The sequence below is a fragment of the Carcharodon carcharias genome, chromosome 23 (genome assembly GCF_017639515.1).
Source record: "Carcharodon carcharias isolate sCarCar2 chromosome 23, sCarCar2.pri, whole genome shotgun sequence".
Lineage (NCBI taxonomy): Eukaryota > Metazoa > Chordata > Chondrichthyes > Lamniformes > Lamnidae > Carcharodon > Carcharodon carcharias.
Window position 1 is genome coordinate 47635902 of NC_054489.1, and position 17984 is coordinate 47653885.

The 17984-nt window shown below is 45.2% G+C and overlaps 1 protein-coding gene across 2 annotated transcripts; it reads left to right on the top strand.

Annotated features, from left to right (window-relative positions):
- On the top strand, positions 1–16348 carry LOC121269203 (translational activator of cytochrome c oxidase 1-like). 2 transcript variants are annotated; one of them, XM_041173739.1, is made up of 6 exons: positions 1–96; positions 5011–5338; positions 6049–6155; positions 9465–9595; positions 12487–12664; positions 13920–16348. In XM_041173739.1, the coding sequence occupies exons 2-6, from the start codon at positions 5032–5034 to the stop codon at positions 14127–14129; spliced, it is 933 nt and encodes a 310-aa protein (XP_041029673.1). In that variant the 5' UTR covers positions 1–96; positions 5011–5031; the 3' UTR covers positions 14130–16348. The 2 variants fall into 2 exon arrangements, with proteins under 2 accessions (XP_041029673.1, XP_041029671.1); XM_041173737.1 differs by having other exon boundaries at positions 17–82.
- The last annotated feature ends 1636 nt before the right edge of the window (positions 16349–17984 follow it).

A 17984-nucleotide genomic window follows, 5' to 3' on the forward strand; every position in this document is an offset into this window, starting at 1 on the left:
GGGACCGGAAGTAGCTGCTAGGATCACCGGAAGTGCTTGTCCAGGCGCCCTCCCGGGGTGGGGGTGGGGCTAATACCTGACGGTGAGCGGCACTGAGTAAGATTTTGAGTTTTGTGATTAAACATTTCATCGCCGTTTGTCTAAAGTACTGAAGCCCCTGAGATTGGGACTCAGGGAGCAGTTTGGGTGACATCCTAGTCCCCCCGCCCCGTCCCCTAATCCCCCTCCCCCCGTCCCCTAATCCCCGTCCCCTAATCCCCCCGCCCCGTCCCCTAATCCCCGTCCCCCGTCCCCTAATCCCCCCGCCCCGTCCCCTAATCCCCCCGCCCCGTCCCCTAATCCCCGTCCCCTAATCCCCCTCCCCCCGTCCCCTAATCCCCGTCCCCTAATCCCCCTCCCCCGTCCCCTAATCCCCGTCCCCTAATCCCCCTCCCCCCGTCCCCTAATCCCCGTCCCCCGTCCCCTAATCCCCGTCCCCTAATCCCCCTCCCCCCCGTCCCCTAATCCCCCTCCCCCGTCCCCTAATCCCCCCTCCCCCCCGTCCCCTAATCCCCCTCACCCGTCCCCTAATCCCCGTCCCCTAATCCCCCTCCCCCCGTCCCCTAATCCCCCTCCCCCGTCCCCTAATCCCCCTCCCCGTCCCCTAATCCCCCTCCCCCCGTCCCCTAATCCCCCTCCCCCGTCCCCTAATCCCCCTCCCCCCCGTCCCCTAATCCCCCCTCCCCCCCGTCCCCTAATCCCCCTCCCCCCCCGTCCCCTAATCCCCGTCCCCTAATCCCCCTCCCCCGTCCCCTAATCCCCCTCCCCCGTCCCCTAATCCCCCTCCCCCGTCCCCTAATCCCCCTCCCCCGTCCCCTAATCCCCCTCCCCCGTCCCCTAATCCCCCTCCCCCGTCCCCTAATCCCCCTCCCCCCGTCCCCTAATCCCCCTCCCCCCGTCCCTAATCCCCCTCCCCCGTCCCCTAATCCCCCTCCCCCCCGTCCCCTAATCCCCCTCCCCCCGTTCCCCTAATCCCCCTCCCCCCCCGTCCCCTAATCCCCCTCCCCCCCCGTCCCCTAATCCCCCTCCCCCCCCGTCCCCTAATCCCCCTCCCCCCCGTTCCCTAATCCCCCTCCCCCCCCGTCCCCTAATCCCCCTCCCCCCGTTCCCTAATCCCCCCGCCCCCTCCCGTCTCCTCATCCCACCGCCCCCTCCCGTTTCCTAATCCCCCCTCTTTAGCAGACAGGGGGAGGGGGGATTAGGATATCACCCAAACTGCTCCGTTTTGTGATTAAGCATTTCATCGTTGTTTGTCTAAAGAAATGAGCCCCTGAGATTGGGACTCACGGAGCAGTTTGGGTGATATTGATGAAATGTGGTTTAGTTTCCTGTTGTATGGAGAACATGTCCCCGTTCACTAGCTCTGACTGACCAGGAGCCTGTGTCCCCACCAGGAGCTGCTCTGTTGTATTTTTCACCAGGAGTTGCTCGGTTGTATTTTTCCAGCAGAAATGATGCTTCTGGTGAAACCAAACCTGCCAAGCAGATTACACGGTCTCATTGTGTGATAAAGAATAATGCATGTTCACATATTGGAAGATTGCTGCCCATATCCAGCTTCAGGTCAGGCTGTTGTACAGCTCCAATTCGGTTGTTCTGATCTGATGTAATTTCAGCTCCACTTTGCAACGCACTCCACTCTGGGTTTAACAAAAAAAGCCACACGTAATTTCTTTCACTAACACTTGTGTTTCCTTGCCACGGAGAGCAATGTCAGTGCTGGAGAATAGAATCGCTATTTACCATCAAACAACCAGTGCTGCACTGAGCATTCTGCAGTCAGGTATAATTTTGTTAGATTCTTACTTTTGAGCTTCCAGAAGGTCAGCTGTATTTTGGAAGCCTTCTTAAATTGAAAAGGGGATTAGACTGTTGTTTGAAGAACAAGAATCTGTTGGGTTATGGCTAGAAGGCGGGAAGGATAGCACTATGTGAATTGCTCATCTGGAAAGCCAGTGCATACTCGATGAACTGAATGGACTCCCCTGCATTGTAACAGTTCTGTGACTCAATTTTGAGAAGGGTGTGGAAATGAAGGAAAGGGTGAGGGGGTGGGAGAGAGAGAGAAGGGGGGAGAAAAATTGAGAGGGGAATGTGGGAGGGGGAAGAAGGCCCAGGCTGGTGATGGACCATGTATTGTGATCAATTAGTTAATTTGAAAGAATATTGCATTTATATAGTGCTGTTTATGACCTCTGTAGTGTTCCAGCAAGTTAAACAGTTTAGTGGCGAATGTTCTAGGAAATGGAGGAAACCGGCAGCCAATACATGCATAGCAAGATTCCACAAACAATTTGATATTTGATCAGATTGCCTATTTATGTCAGGCTGACTCGGTGACCAACCATCTGTCTATTTTTACAGGATCGTCCCGTAATTTCACTGATTGTCCCGCATCCCTTTTTTTGTCTTGCCAAAATCCATTTGTCCTGCATTTCTATAGCTTTGGTCAACAATCTGTGCATCTTTGTGATTTGCGCTCCTGCTGTTGGCCATAAGGTGATGGTGTAGCCCCCAGAGAGCAACTGATCTTGAAATGGCGAGTTTGGATTCAACTTACAAGAATCCACTCTGAAAAAAATTAAAGATACCCTTCCCTTGCTCCCACCACCCGACCCCCCTTCCGCTCTTACCAACCTCTCTCCCCACTCTCAACAGCGTCCCCTCCCTATCTAGCTCTAATCCATATCTCCACCGCTCTCAATTCCCCGTCTGCTCTCGCTACCTCCCCTGCTCTCACCATCATTACCCCTGCTACACACAGTCCCTTATTTTCTTTCATAAGATTTGGTCACCCTGGTTTAAGTGATCAGATTGAAGGATAAATATCGATCCAGACACCAGGAAGGACTCCAGTGCTCTTTGAAATAGGGCAAATGGGGCCTAGTTTAATGCCTCAACTGAAAAGCAGCACCCCTGATAGCACAACAGAAACTTTTATTTATGTAATATCTTCGTGGGAGAGGTATCCAACAAAATTTGACATCGAACCATATTAGGAGTTATTGAGACAGGTGACCAAAGGCTTGGTCCAAGAGGTAGGTTTTAAAAGTGTCTTAAAAGAGGAAAGTGAGATAGAGGGGCGGAGGGGTGTAGGGAGGGAATTCCAAAGCTTAGGGCCCAGACAACTGAAGCCACAACTACCAGAGGCGGAGGCAATGGGAATGCCCATGAGGCCAGAATTAGATGAGTGCAGGTATCTTGGATGGTTGTGGGGCTGGAGAAGATTACAGAGGTAGGAAAGGGCCAAGGCATGGAGGGGTTTGAAAGCAAGGATGAGAATTTTAAAACGGAGCTGTTGCTGAGAGGCAATGTAGGTCAGCAAGCACAGGGGTGATGGTAAAACAGGACTTAGTGTGAGCTAGGACATGGGCAGCAGATTTTTGCATAAACTCAAGTTTGTAGAGAAGTGTAGGAAACCAGGAGTACGTTGGAATATTGGAAGTCTTGAGGTAACAAAGACATGGATGAGGGTTTCAGCAGTGGATGAACTGAGGCAGGGATGGAGTTGGGCGATATTACGAAGGTGAAAATGGGCAGCCTTAGTGAGGATGCTAATATATAGATGATGTCACCGAGGAGCAGCTGGTAAATGAGAAATAAGACGGGGTTAAAGGTAGATCATTGAGGCACAGCAAAGGTAACGGTGTGGAGTGGGAAGAGAAGCCATTGTAAGTAATTCTTTGGCTATGATTACATAGATAAAAAGGGAACAGGCAAATGTTAGTCACACCCAGCTGGACGATGGAGCGATGTTGGAGGAAGATGATGTGATCAAAGGCTGTAGATAGTTCAAGAAGGAAGAGGAGCAGTGGTTTATCTTTGTCGCAGTCGCAAAGCGCCTGCTGGTCTTGTCCTTCTAGGTGGTAGAGGTCATGGGTTTGGAAGGTGCTGTTGAAGGAGCCTTGGTGAGAAGCTCCAGTGCATCTTGTATAAGGTAAACACTGCTGCCACTGCATCAGTGAATGTTTCAGTTGGTGGATGGAGTGCCGATCAAGCAGGCTGCATTGTTCTGTCTGGTGTTGAGCTTCTTGAGCGTTGTTGGAGCTACGCTCATCCAGGCAAGTATTCCTTCACACACCTGACTTGTGCCTTTTAGAGGATGGACAGGCTTTGGGGAGTTTAGTGGCAGTAAGATGGAGGGAGCAGGAGGTGGGTCATCATGGACCAGATGTGTTTGTAGTGCAGCATTGCATCAATCTTGTGCAGTTGTATCAGCTAAGATTTTGTGGTCAAGTCTCTGGAATAGGACTTGAAGCCACACCCTTTGGCCCAGGTGAGACAGCAACCACTGGGCACTTGTGGATATCAGGTCAGTTTATTGAGGACAATTTAGAACAAGGTTTTAGGACTTTTAGTATCAGATACAGTTTATTGTTGAATTTCATCAGTTGGAGTGCAGAAATAATAGTTCCATTGATATTCACTGGATCAGTTAGAAATATTGTGCCCTCAGCAGAAGTATCAATGCTGTTGCTGGCCTCTGTGTTCTTTAGTGGAGAGATGGTTTTGTATTTGTTTAAAAAAAGAGACATGCTATGGAAGCGTTTCACCTTGCACTTGTCAAGACAGCTTTACAGTATAAAGCAACACTAAAAGGAACTACAATTTATACTGCATGAGAAGAGAGTGCTGATTGGTTGGCAAGTGGGCTCTGATTGATAGAGGCATAGCCATGGAGAATGCAGCAGAGAACAGTTAACTGCTAACTGCCAAACTTTTGTTTCAAATTCAAACCAGGCAAGTCAACTCTGGTCAAGGCATTGCCATGGTGAATGAATCAGGAAATGGCAGTCCGGGGGGTGCTAGATAAAGAAAGATGGGAGGAGACTTTTGTGGAGCACAAACACCAGCATGAATCAGTTGGGCCAAATGGCCTGTTTATGTGTAGCAAATTCAATGTAATTCAAGTTCCAGAGTAGCAAATGTTTTACTTTGTTCACTGTACATGCTTCATATTCATTTTTACAGGAGATCAAGGGGATTCACACAATGGCTACAGTTTCCACATTTCAAAGTGTTTGCTTATGGAACAGAAAGTGTCTTCTGTTCTCACTGCGGTGTTCAGCCAAGTTGCTGCCAAAGCCCAGAGTTTTATTGCCAGCGTCCGTTCCCTTCTCTGACCAGGCTAGCGGCCAGCATCATGCCTTCGTACCATGTGCCGAGATCCACACGTCTGCAGTTAATTACGCAGGACACAACAAGTGGTCAAAGGTGAAACATATCAAAGGGCCAAAGGATGCTGCCAGGAGTCGAATGTTTGCCAGGCTGTCAATATTGCTTCGCTTTGCAGTGAGAGGTACTATGAGCACGATGCCTGCAGCTCCAGTTCACTTATATCCAAATTGAATTTGGTTTTTAGATTTTTCCTTCCGCTCAATTGCTGAAGCATAGTTGGCTCATTGGCACTCATAAACTGAATGACAACACTGTAAACTTTCTCACAAGTCCTTCACTGCCATGTAAAGACCTGGTTCATCTGAATGTGATTATGGGTCATTGGCATCTCTGCAGCAAATATTAAACTTTTGAAGTTCAATTTAAAAATGTTTGTATTCAATGGCTCTGTTAAGCAGGTGCATTTATGTAGCACCCTTCATATAATCAGGTAATTGAAACGAGGCAGGTATGAGGAAAACAGATTCTGTACCAGAAAGAGAGAGGCATAAATGGTGTGATTGGAAACTTGGTAAAAGAGGTAGTTCTTAAAGCTGGAGAGTGAGAGAGCTGTAAGAGTTTTGGAAGGGGATTCCAGGGACTGAGCTGACTAAAGCTGACATGGTGGGATGCAAGTAAGGAGTGATGCACAAAAGGGTTGGCGCCAGAGGGGAAGGGATATAAGGCTGGAGAAAATGACAGATATAGGTTGGCGATAATGTTTGATATCTAGCATTTCCTAAAAATTGAAAGTATATTGAAAACCATTTTATCCTAAGATCTTGTACTCTGTGTTTCTAAAGTGCAGTATTAGCTGGATACAGATTGGCTTTGTTCTGATTTTCTTTGCAGAAGGAGGCTCAAACCCTGAGTTTAACACGCAATTGGCAAATGTCATTGAACAGTGCCGAGCCAAGAACATGCCCAAAGTGTCCATCGAAGCTGCTATAAAAGGGGCTGTAAGTATGGGAAAGCCATCTTATTACCGATTCCATTTACAATGTAAGGATTCTTCACTAAGCCTTGTCAGTTTCCTGCTTTCTCTGCCTTTAGAAAGTTATTGTAATCTGCAATTCTGTCACAATGTTTTGACCTTACCAAATTTCTTCTTCAAGCAACATGTGTACTGAGTCACATGGATAAGAAGGTGTCTGGGCCAATTAATGGTCTGCTGAGTTAGCAGATCTGGGTCTAGAGGACCAGAAATCAACCAGGATTCTAATTCCCCACAACCATCCAATGACACCTGTTGCAAAGGGTCCATGGCTGGATGGTACCAGGATTGCCTTTAACTGTGATGGGCTCCCTGTGAGGAAGTGATACTTTAGGTGTCTTGGTCAGGCTGTATCTGATGTGTTGAGTTCTGTACACTGCACATCAGGAAGAATATATTGGCCTGGATGGGGTGCATGTGTAAATTCACCAGCATGGTACCAGTGATAAAAGGGTTAAATTATGAAAACAAGTTGCAATAACTTGGCTTAGGTTTCGCTGAGTTTAGATATTTGAGGGTGATCTAATCAAGATGTTCACAATGATAAAAGTGTAGTTAAAATTGGGTAGGTAGAGTGAAACTTTCCTCTAGTTAGCCTGTTCACGAATGAAATCAGGAATCACTTTTTCATGCCGGAGGTAAAAACTCTCTCCCCTAAAAAGCTGTAGATTCTGGGGTGCAACCAGTATTTTCAAGACAAAGATTGATAATTATTGTTAGGTAAAAGATATGGAGTTAAAGCAAGTAAATGGAGCTGAGGTACAGATCATGCACATTCTAGCTGAATAAAACTGCTCAAAAGGCTGAATAGCTACTCCAATTCCTATGTTCCCACACTTTTCTGTCAAAACTCAGAGATGAAGAATGGCTACAAATTCTCCAGTCATTAGATCAGCTGTGCAGTTGAGGAAGGTTCATGTTCTGGTTTGGTCCCTGGCCAGCACTGAGCTTGCACAGTTTCGTGATCAAACAGGAGTGATACAGTTGGCTATATATTCTTGTTGAGGAAGGTCAAAGGCTACTGCTCCTGTCTGTATCAGTCAGCTCTTGTAAAAGTGCAAAAGTGGGGTTGATTCCCTCCTCTCTTTCTCTGCACCCAATAGCCCATGATTCTACTCATGACTCTGCCCATACTCACCATCAAGATTCTGGTGTGAATAATGGACAGTTGGTTGAGATATCAGAGAGTGATGGCACTGGTGGAATGCTGCTCTGGAAGCATTTCACCTTTGGGAGATGAAAGGAAGGAAAGAGATGAAAATAGGAAAAATCATCGACAACATCAACTGATGTGTTTTTTAAAAAGCTACTTGACAGAGGTACGAAGAGCAGCAATGGAGGTGAAACCAATAGCTCAGCAAGGAGCTGATTTCTTTTAAGAAAACTAGATCTACAAGATTTTAACTGGGAAAAGCATGTTCCACCAAAAGGAATATGAACAATGATGGCCAGGGAAAGATCTTCTGGTCGATCCAGCCTGCCCCACACAATTACAATATCTTGCGCTCAGTGCACTCTCCACCCCACCCAAAACAGATGATGTATTGCCTGTTCCTGTCAGTTATAACTGAATCCTAACCTGGTTCACTTCTGATCGTCCTGCATAAATGTTTCATTAGCACTGATCATGTCCCAGTACAAGCAACCCCGTGTCCATACTGGTGGTGAACTGTCTGCATGCACTGTTATATTTTACATTGTCTGTACTTTTAACTCCATCTCCCTGAAATCATCTTCAAATATTGTTGAGGATTTCAGCTTTCCAGAACCACCTGATTTAGGTAAATGATGTTTCAATTGACATATCTTTTTATCAAAGGATTACCTTGGGCAGCCTGGCTGCCACTCAGACAATAATTTGAATGAAATCTTCAACAACCATGGGCCTGGAGTTGTTCTGTGGGATACCAACTTCTGAACACGTCTATCTGAAATTCCTCCTTGCTGCTTTAGTGGAGTGTTGAAGTATCTGCCAAAATGCTGGAGAGGAATTTCACAAATGTTGAGTATATCTCCCTGACAAATAATGGTGTAATCCTCAGTTGCATTTGGAGCACCAGGTTATTATATTACACAGAAGCCTATATTATCATTGCAAGGCTTTAGAGACCCTGAATAGTGTCATTTGAGAAATTGTATTTGTCACGTTACTGTTTCTGTATTGACACTGTGTTGACCTCACACTTATACTTAAATTTATCTTAAGAACTAATGCCCACAATATTTTCAAAGACAAAGAAACACTCTTTTTAAAATGTGTAATACATATCGCAGTCCAGGTTCTGAAGCTTCCTTGACTCTGGCAGAGATTTATTCCTTTATCTGATCGATTTCGGCTGCTTATTTGATTTGAGTCCGGGAATCATGCCATGAAATAAGCTATGGTTGAATTCAATGCAACTTTCTCATAGCCTCCAAAGGAAGAGCACAGAAATTGTTTTGCAAATAGTTAAAGCTTTAACCTTTTCTGCTGCAAATTTTTGTGTGAGAAAGAATAGAAAGACTTGCATTTCTATAGTGTCTTTCACAATCTCAGTGCGACCCAAAGAATTCTGCAATAATGAAGCACTTTACAACAGTAACAACAATCCAAATAGTTTATGAAATGCAGCAGCCAATCAGCACACGGCAAGTTCCCACAATCAGTAATGTGACCAGATTTTAGTGATATTAGTAGAGAGATAAAATATTGGCCGTGACACCAAGGAGAACTCCCTGCTCTTTTTTAAAATAGTGCCATAGGATCATTAACATGTACCTGAGGGGTAGATGGGACCTCAGTTTAACATCTCATCTGAAAGACGGAACCTCTGGCAGCGCTCCTACTCCCTTAATAGTGCACGGGTGTATCAGACTGGATTGTGTACTGGAGTGGGGCTTGAACCCACAATCTTCTGAAAATGCTAGCAACCGAGCCATGGCTGTCCCTCCTGAGGGTGAGAGTAAATAACTGTCTTTTCTACCCATGTCTTTTTGGTGTCTCTTCGGCCTGGGTTGAGATGATGTGTAGAACAAAGTGCAGATAGGTGCTTAGGGGCATATGGCTGCAATCTGATGATGATTTTCCCTTGTAATTTTTCCTCTGTCTACTTTCGACAGTTGCATATCTGAGACTGGAGTTGGGAATGTTCCCCTCAGCAGGAGGGATGGAGCCTGTGCAGTGGCATTCTATGTCGTTACAGTGTGACACATGGTGCACTGTATGCAACCCTTTGCTGTTAATATTTCAGATGTGGCATTGCCTCTTAACCCGTCCTGTTGCTTGTTTTTCCAGAAGTCCAAGGCTTCAACCTATTCACTGTATGAAGGGAGAGGCCCGGGGGGATTGTCTATGCTGATTGAAATTCTAACAGACAACAACAGCCGGTCACATCAGGAGATAAAGAGCATTCTGAACAAAAATGGGTAAGAGAGCAGCCTAAGGGACTGTCTTCACGGGATCGTTACACGAACTCCAGTCAACACCTACTCCTGTGCTGCCCATTGCAGATCATTACCCCATCACTACTAGTCAGGAAGCAATTTTTTCCCATGTGGAAATAGAGAATCTGTTAGAATACCATCCTCCACTTCTGGACTCTTGGTTTGAAATATAGGACAAACAGGATGAGTGATCACCTGAACTGGTTTCAGTTGTCTGATGGGGTGGGATAGGACATTTCTGGGTTTTTGCCTGTACTAGAAGGTTACACGGCTGCTGCAACATGATGCTCTGACCAACGTGAGTGTGCAGCAGGCATGATCGGCCAGCTGGACTTTTCCTGCTCTTTATTTCTGTATTTTGGTATGAATTCTCCTCTCTGATAACTCCTGACCCCACTTGACACAATACCCACCCCGTGCCCCCATCCCACCTGACACTTTACCTCACTCCCAGTCCCACCTGACACCGTACCCCCTCTGTCCCACCTGACACCGTGCCCCCTCTGTCCCACCTGACACCGTGCCCCCTCTGTCCCACCTGACACCGTGCCCCCTCTGTCCCACCTGACACCATGCCCCCTCTGTCTCACCTGACACCGTGCCCCCTCTGTCTCACCTGACACCGTGCCCCCTCTGTGCCACCTGACACCGTGCCCCTGATCCCGATCACACCACGCAAGAAGGGTGCATCATCTGTGGCTACCTAAGGAAGGTAAGGCCTTTAAAGGAAACGTGTATATTGCCGCAAAGATTAGTGGTAGGCCAGAAGATTGGAAAAATTTTAGAACTAGCAAGAAATATAAAAACAGACATAAGAGCTTCTACATGTATATAAAATGGAAGAGATTAGCTAAAGTAAACATTGGAGCATTAATGGAAACAAGGAAATGGCAGAGAGTTTGAACAAGTATCTTGTATCAGTCTTCACGGTAGAAGACAATAAAAAAAATTCCAACATTAGTAGAAAATCAAGGGATAACAAGGAGGAAGGAAGAGAAAACTATCTCTAGAGAAAAAGTACTAGGTAAACTACTGGGAGTAGAGGCTGACAAGTCCCCTGGAACCAATGGCCTATTTTAAAAGAAGTGGCTGCAGATAATAGATATGTTGGTTGTAATATTCCAAAATTCCCTGAATGTTGGAGGGGTCACAACGGACTGGAAAACTGCAAACATAGCACCTTTAATCAAGAAAGGAGGAAACTATCAGCCAATTAGCCTAACATCAGGAAAATGCTGAAATCTATTATCTAGGAAATAGTGGCAGGACACTTAGAAGATCAAAATACAATCAGGCAGAATCAACATGGTTTTATGAAAGGGAAATCATGCTTGACAAATTTATTCAAGCTCTTTCAGGATGCAACAAGCAAGGTGGATCAAGGGGAACCAGTAGATGTAAACCAGTGGATTTCCAAAAGGCATTCAGCAAGGTGTCACACAAAAGGTTACTGCACAAGATGATGGTAGGTTAGTATATTAGCATGGATGGGGATTGGCTAAGTAACAGGAAATAGAGAATTGGGATTGATGTGTCATTTTCAGGTTGGCAAACTAGTGGAGTGTCACAGGGATCAGGTGCTGGGGTCAAGACTATTTACAATCTATATTAATGACTTGGATGAAGGGACTGACTGTATCGTATCCAGATTTGCTGACAGTGCAATGATAGATATGAAAGCAAGCTGTGAGGAGGATATAAGGAGTCTGCAAAGGGATTTGGCAGCTGGAATATACTGTGGAAAAATGTGAGGTTGCCCACTTTTGTAGGAAAAATGGAAAAGTAGAATATTATTTAAATGGAGAGAAACAGCAGAAAGCTGTGATCCAGAGGGATCTGGGAGTTCTTGTACATGAATCCCAAAAAGTTAGCATGCAGGTACCTCAAGTAATAAAGAAGACAAATGGAATGTTGCCCTTTATTGCAAGGGGGCGGAGTATAAATGTAGGGAAGTCTTGTTAGAACTGTACAGGAGACTGCACCTGGAGTTTTGGCCTCCATATTTAAGAAGGGATATATTTGCATTGGAAGCAGTTTAAGAGAAGGTTCACTAAGCTGATTCATGAGGGCTTGTCTTATGAGGAAAGGTTGACCAGGTTGGGCCTACTGGAGTTTAGAAGAATGAGAGGTGATGTTATTGAAACATCTGAGATTCTGAGGGGGCTTGACACGGTAGATGCTGCGAGAATGTTTGCCCTCGTGGGGGAATCTGCAACTAAGGGCACAATTAAAAAAGGGTCTCCTGTTTAAGACTGCGATGAGGAGGAATTTCTTCTCTGAGGAGCGGTAACCTTTGGAATACTTTTCCCCAAAGAGCAGAGGAGGCTCACTGAATAATGGTCATTCAATGGGTCATTGAATAACTTCAAGGCTGAGTTAGACAGATCTTTGACCTACAAAGGAGTCGAGGTGTTTGGGGGACAGCAGGAAATTGGAGTGAAGGGCACATTCTGATCAGCCATGATCTTATTTAACGGCAGAGCAGACTCAGACCGAATGGCCTAGCCCTGCTCCTATTTCTTATGTTCTCACACTGTACTCATGACTTTGCTCAGATCTGACAAAGTTTGTACCCAGTGCTTTATTATACCTAATACCTGATCACACTCAGACCCAGAACTATTAAGCAGTAACTTTGCCCTTTCATCCTGCACCTGACATTGGTGTTTGATATGAGACGGTTAAGTGAGGAGATAGCTTAAGAAGATGGTGTTAGCCTGGGGAAATTCAAGAATAACAATGTTTTGAGTAGTGGGATGTATTGAGTTAAGGGAGAAAAGTGTGCAGCACTGAATTCTGACGTAATGGGGGAAGAGTTAGAAACGGCTTTCATCTATTGGTACATATCCATTATGGTGTGTTGTCATTGCCAGGGGAGCATTGTGTGAGGGTGCCCGGCATTGCTTTGAGAGGAAAGGCGTGGTGACAGTGAACGGCCTGGGTAAGGATGGTCAGGAGATTGAGTTGGAACGTGCCCTGGAACTGGCAATTGAAGCAGGGGCTGAGGATGTTAAACAGGCTGAGGATGAAGAAGAGAAGGTGATCCTGAAGGTGAGTACAGGCTCTTGTAGATTTTAATCCTTCTGTAAAGGGTGACACTGTGGATGCTGCATGACAGTCTTTCCACATGTAGCACCCTGGAATCGTTGACTGACTTGTACCATCTATGACAGCCGCCAACACTCCAGCAGGTACATCATAGGTAGGTACAGAGTGAAGGTCATTCTACACTGTTGCCATCAACTACTCCCAGGGCAAGTACAGCACGGGGTTAGATACAGAGTAAAGCTCCCTCTACACTGTCCCCCTCAAAGACTCCCAGGACAGGTACAGCACGGGGTTAGATACAGAGTAAAGCTCCCTCTACACTGTCCCCCTCAATCACTCCCAGGGCAGGTACAACACGGGGTTAGATACAGAGTAAAGCTCCCTCTACACTGTCCCATCAATCACTCCCAGGGCAGGTACAGCACAGGGTTAGATACAGAGTAAAGCTCCCTCTACACTGTCCCATCAATCACTCCCAGGGCAGGCACAGCACAGGGTTAGATATAGACTTTTGTTTCTCTGGCACTAATGTACACTGTGCCTCAGCTGCAGTTAATGAAGAGGAAATAGAACTCCACCAGAGTGATTGTTTTGCATTTCTGCCAGCAGGACCCCTTGCTCTCTTCGAGTGAAGTTAAGAATTTTATGCCATTGTTAGACAATTAATGGCTGTTTATGGTTTCATGCCCCAAGTACTGGACGACTTCTCTTTCTATATTAATTTCATGTAAAAAAGCAAATCACTTTTCCCATCCTCAGAGCTTGCCAATGAATAGCTTCTGTAGTGTAGTGACTGTTTTGTAGGAAAACACAGTAGCCACATGGCAAGGTCCCAAAAACAGCATGAAATAAATGGTCAGGTGATCCATTTTTAGTGGCTGATGGTTAAATGTTGGTCAGGGCACCAGGAAAACTCCTTGTGTTTCTTGTAGTACTTTTATGTTCGCCTCGGTTTAACATCTCATCCAGAGGTCAGAGCCTCACGGTGGGCAGAGAAGACCTTGATCATGCTTGCCTGGGCTGGCTTTGAACATAGACTCAAGGACCTAAAGCTGATGGTAACTCACCTTCCAGCACACACTAGCTATGACCATGTCACTCAGCACCAAATGGAGACTGACCCTGCTATCTGTCAGATCTAATACTGCATGATGAATTTACTCATATTACAGCATTCCTACAGCAGGCAGGTATGAAGTTTTGCCACCATGTCATGGAGCTGTCTGAACCTCCTGTGCTGTTTAACATTGTTTTTCAGTTTGTTTCTGACATGTCCTCACTGCGAGAGGTACGAGAGAGGTTGAGCACGCTGGGATTGCTGACCATTACTGCTGGGCCTGAATTCATTCCTACAACCACTGTCCAGCTAACAGACAGAGATTTGGAGGCAGCATTTTGCTTGATTGAACTCATCGATGAGTACCCGGATGTTATTAAAGTCTATGATAATATCGAGTCACAAAGTTGACTAGCAGCAAGACAGAACTTCCTGCACTTTACGGGCTACTGAATGTGTGATGAGGAAGTTCAGCTGAACACATGTTTGTATCGAGACTGAATGAAGACTCTTTCAGAGAGACTGATAGTGCAGTCCTCTCTCCATTGCCAATAACAATTGAGCTCCCCTGCAAGTAAGGATATGGTTACACAACAGTGCTGGCTGAGATGTATTGACTAATGGTGCTTTCTGTTCCTGCTCCATCATCACTCTTTCCTGAAGGTGCAGATGCTCACTGGGGTTCCAGAGGCAGCATGCACCCTCCATTATCCTTCACAACTAAGCTGTTCTTCATGTACATGTATCAACTGACTCATTGCACAAGATCTCACAGTCCAGCAAGTTCTCACCTGCACTTGTTTTTCAACAGGGGTCACTGGACAGTGATCAGGAGCAGAAACCCTAACTGATTTCCCCCTTTTTCTAAACTAGGGACTAGACAACTGTAGAAGTGTTGTGTTTGGATTTAAAAAATGTTTGAGACAGCACAAAGCACTTCACAGCCAGGTCGATTTTTTGAAGTGTAGCCTTTGCTGTAATGTGGATAAATGTCAGTTTGTACACAGCAGTAAGAAAAATGAACAGATAATGTTTTGGGGAGATGTTAATGGAGAGATACATTTGGGCTGTGACGTCGGGAGAACTCCTTACATTTTGAATAGTAGGACCTTTAATATCCACCTGAACAGATAAGTCTTACTTTAATATCTCATGAAAAATAGGACACTTTCAGTGGTCCCTCAGTATTGTATTCAAGTACCAGTCTAGGTTGAGGGTTCAAATCCTGAAATAGAGCTTGAACCCGCAACCTTCTCACTGGAGGATGAGTGCTGCTATCTAAGCAAAGACTGACTGTTGTGTGCTGGTCAACTCCAAGCTAAGAGAGATGGGATGGTAACCAACCAAGCTTCCTGTTCCTTAGGAAGATTTCCCTGTATGCTGATCACAGGGGGGGATAGGCTTGGACTTGGCTGTGATGCCCTCTATGGTCGATTAGCCTGCCAGCTCTCACTGTATAGACGTAAAGTGAGCCAACTGGGTTGGGATGGCCAGTGCAAGCTGAACCTTCAGGAAAGGTGGAGAAAATTAGCCTAAATATTTGGCAACCTTTAGTAATATTTTAATCAAGAATCTAAGGATTTGACATTTTGCGTGTTTGTGCCTGAGTTTGTGCTGACTGTAATGTGTATAGCAGCGTTGGAAAACAGGCTGGCTGAGGTGTGCAGCTCTCTCTAACCTTTCCCCAATAAATAGGCAGGACCATTCATTCACAGTGACTAAATAAAGTCAAATTCATTTAACCTCTGAGTCAGAAGATCAAGGGTTCAACTCCCACTCCAGAGACTTGAGCACTTAATATAGACTAATACTTCAGTACAGTGAGGGGGAACTGCACTGGCAGAAGTGCTGTATTTCAAATGAGATTGCATTTTTAAATTTTCTATGAAAGCCTCACATCAGGGTCTTGCCTTATAAATATGTCTGGACTCCAATCACTTTCCCCTGACAGTCACATAGCCTCTTTAAGTGACTTATTCCTTGTTTACAACCTTCACTGTTAGCAATTAGCCTCTCTCACAACTGGACTAACCTGTCCTCACCTAATCGCCCTAGTCACAGATGTGCCATTTGGGGGTTAATATTGCTAGTGGGCGCATTATGAGTGGTGTCAGTGTTCCTGGGCTAGAGAAGGGAACATTCAGCCAGGGATCTTGCTCCTACCAGCTGTCTAAAGCTACAAGTGTGTGAACAAAGTTGTACTTGTGAGACACCTCAACCCATTTGGTTGAGTTGCCTGCTGAATCTTACTGTGAAGATGTTGTGTTACTCCATTGGGTGGCTGCTGTATATGAAACGTTACCCAGCTTCCATCATTGTCTGCAGGACAGTGGGGGCAATTGGGCAAAACACAGCACATCATTTGCCTTGATTCAAAATCCCTTCAGCTGTTTTATGAAGCCTGATATGGTGAAGATTTAATTGACATTACACTCTCATCTCACATGCTTCCTGTGAAATGATAATAAGGAGCCTTTGACTATTGTATCAATACTGATTGTAATCTGTGTAGTTGCTCACTCTAATGTGTGTTTGTTGGCATGAAACATGATTTTTTAAAAAACCCTATAAATTGAGATCGTACAGCAGAGTGAGGATTGGTGGACTGTGCTGTGCAATGTCCAAGTAAATCTGCTGTGTCTTACATTTAAATCATGAACCAATTCCTCCTTCCCTCAAAATCTTTCGAACTAAAGTTATCCATGGATAGTCCCACCCCTCCCCTCCACAAAAGCAAACTCCTCCAAAAGAACAAAAGACTTGCATATATACAGAGCCTTTCCCAACTTCAGGTTGTCCTAACGTACTTTCCAGCCAATGAAGTATTTTTTGAAGTGTAGTCACTGTTGTAATGTAGGAAACATGGCAGCCAATTTGCACACAGATCTTTTATGGAAAACTGTAAGTAATGCAGCAAAAAGCACAATAAATAACTCAGTGCTTTTGGTTGGGAGGTGGAGGCGGTGGTGCTGGTGTCACTGCACTAGTAATCCAAAGGCTCAGGCTGTGGAGGGACAGGTTCAAATCCCACCACAGCAGCTGATTGAATTTAAACTCAATTAATAAATCATAAATTTTTTAAAAAGCTTGTCTCCGTAATGGTGACCATAAATTGATTGTCATAAAAACCCATCTTATTCACTGATGCCCTGTTGGGACATTCCCCTTCCTTTAGGGGAGAAATCTGCCGTTCTTACTGGATCTGGCCTACAAGTGACTCCAGACCCACAGCAATGTAGTTCATTCTGAAATGGCTTAGCAAGCCACTCAGTTGTATCAAATTACTACGAAACCTAAAAGGAATGAAGCCAGACAGGCCACTTGGCATTGAACTAGACACCCAAAACAGCAACAACATGCTCAGCCCTGTTGACCCTACAAAGTCCCCCTTAGTAACATCTGGGGGCTTGTGCCCCTCCAAGCACCACACCATCCTGAATTGGTACTATATCGCTGGGTTAAATCCTGGAACTCCCTTCCTAACATCACTGGATGTACCTACACCACATGGACTGTAGTGGTTCAGGAAGGCAGCTTACCACCACCACCTTAAGGGCAATTAGGAATGGGCAATAAATGCCCACATCCCCTCAATGAATAAATAAAAAAAACAGGATAATAATGTGTCAGCTTCTTTGATGCTCCAAACATCCAATCTGATTGTTTATCAGGCTTACACATGCCCAAAGGCTGAATTCAGGTCTTCCTGTGATGGAATTGGGGGTACTTTATTAGCCTGGATAAAGGATTGGTTAACAGACAGGAAGCAAAGATTAGGCATAGGTGGGACATTTTCAAGTTGACAGGCTGTGGTTAGTGGAGTGTTGCAAGAATCAGTGCCGAGCCTATTTACAATCTATATTAATGACTTAGCTGAAGAGCCTAAGAGTGATGTACCTAAATTTGCTGATGATGCAAAGCTAGTTGGAAATGTATGCTTTGAGGAGGACATAAAGAGATCTAGACAGTTTAAGTAAGTGGGCAATAAGATGGTAGATGGAGTATAATGTAGGGAAGTGTTAAGTTATTCACTTTGGTTGTATGAAGAGGAAAGCAGAATATTTTTTGAAAGATGTGAAACTTACAAGTATTGATGTTCAGAGACACTTGGGTGTGCTTGAACAAAGAAAGTTAGCTTGCAGGTACAGCAAGCAATTGGGAAGGCAAATGACACTGGTCTTTATAGCAAGGGGATTGGAGTAATGGAATAAAGTCTTGCTACAATTGTATAGGGCTTTGTTGAGCCCACATTTGGAATACTGTGTG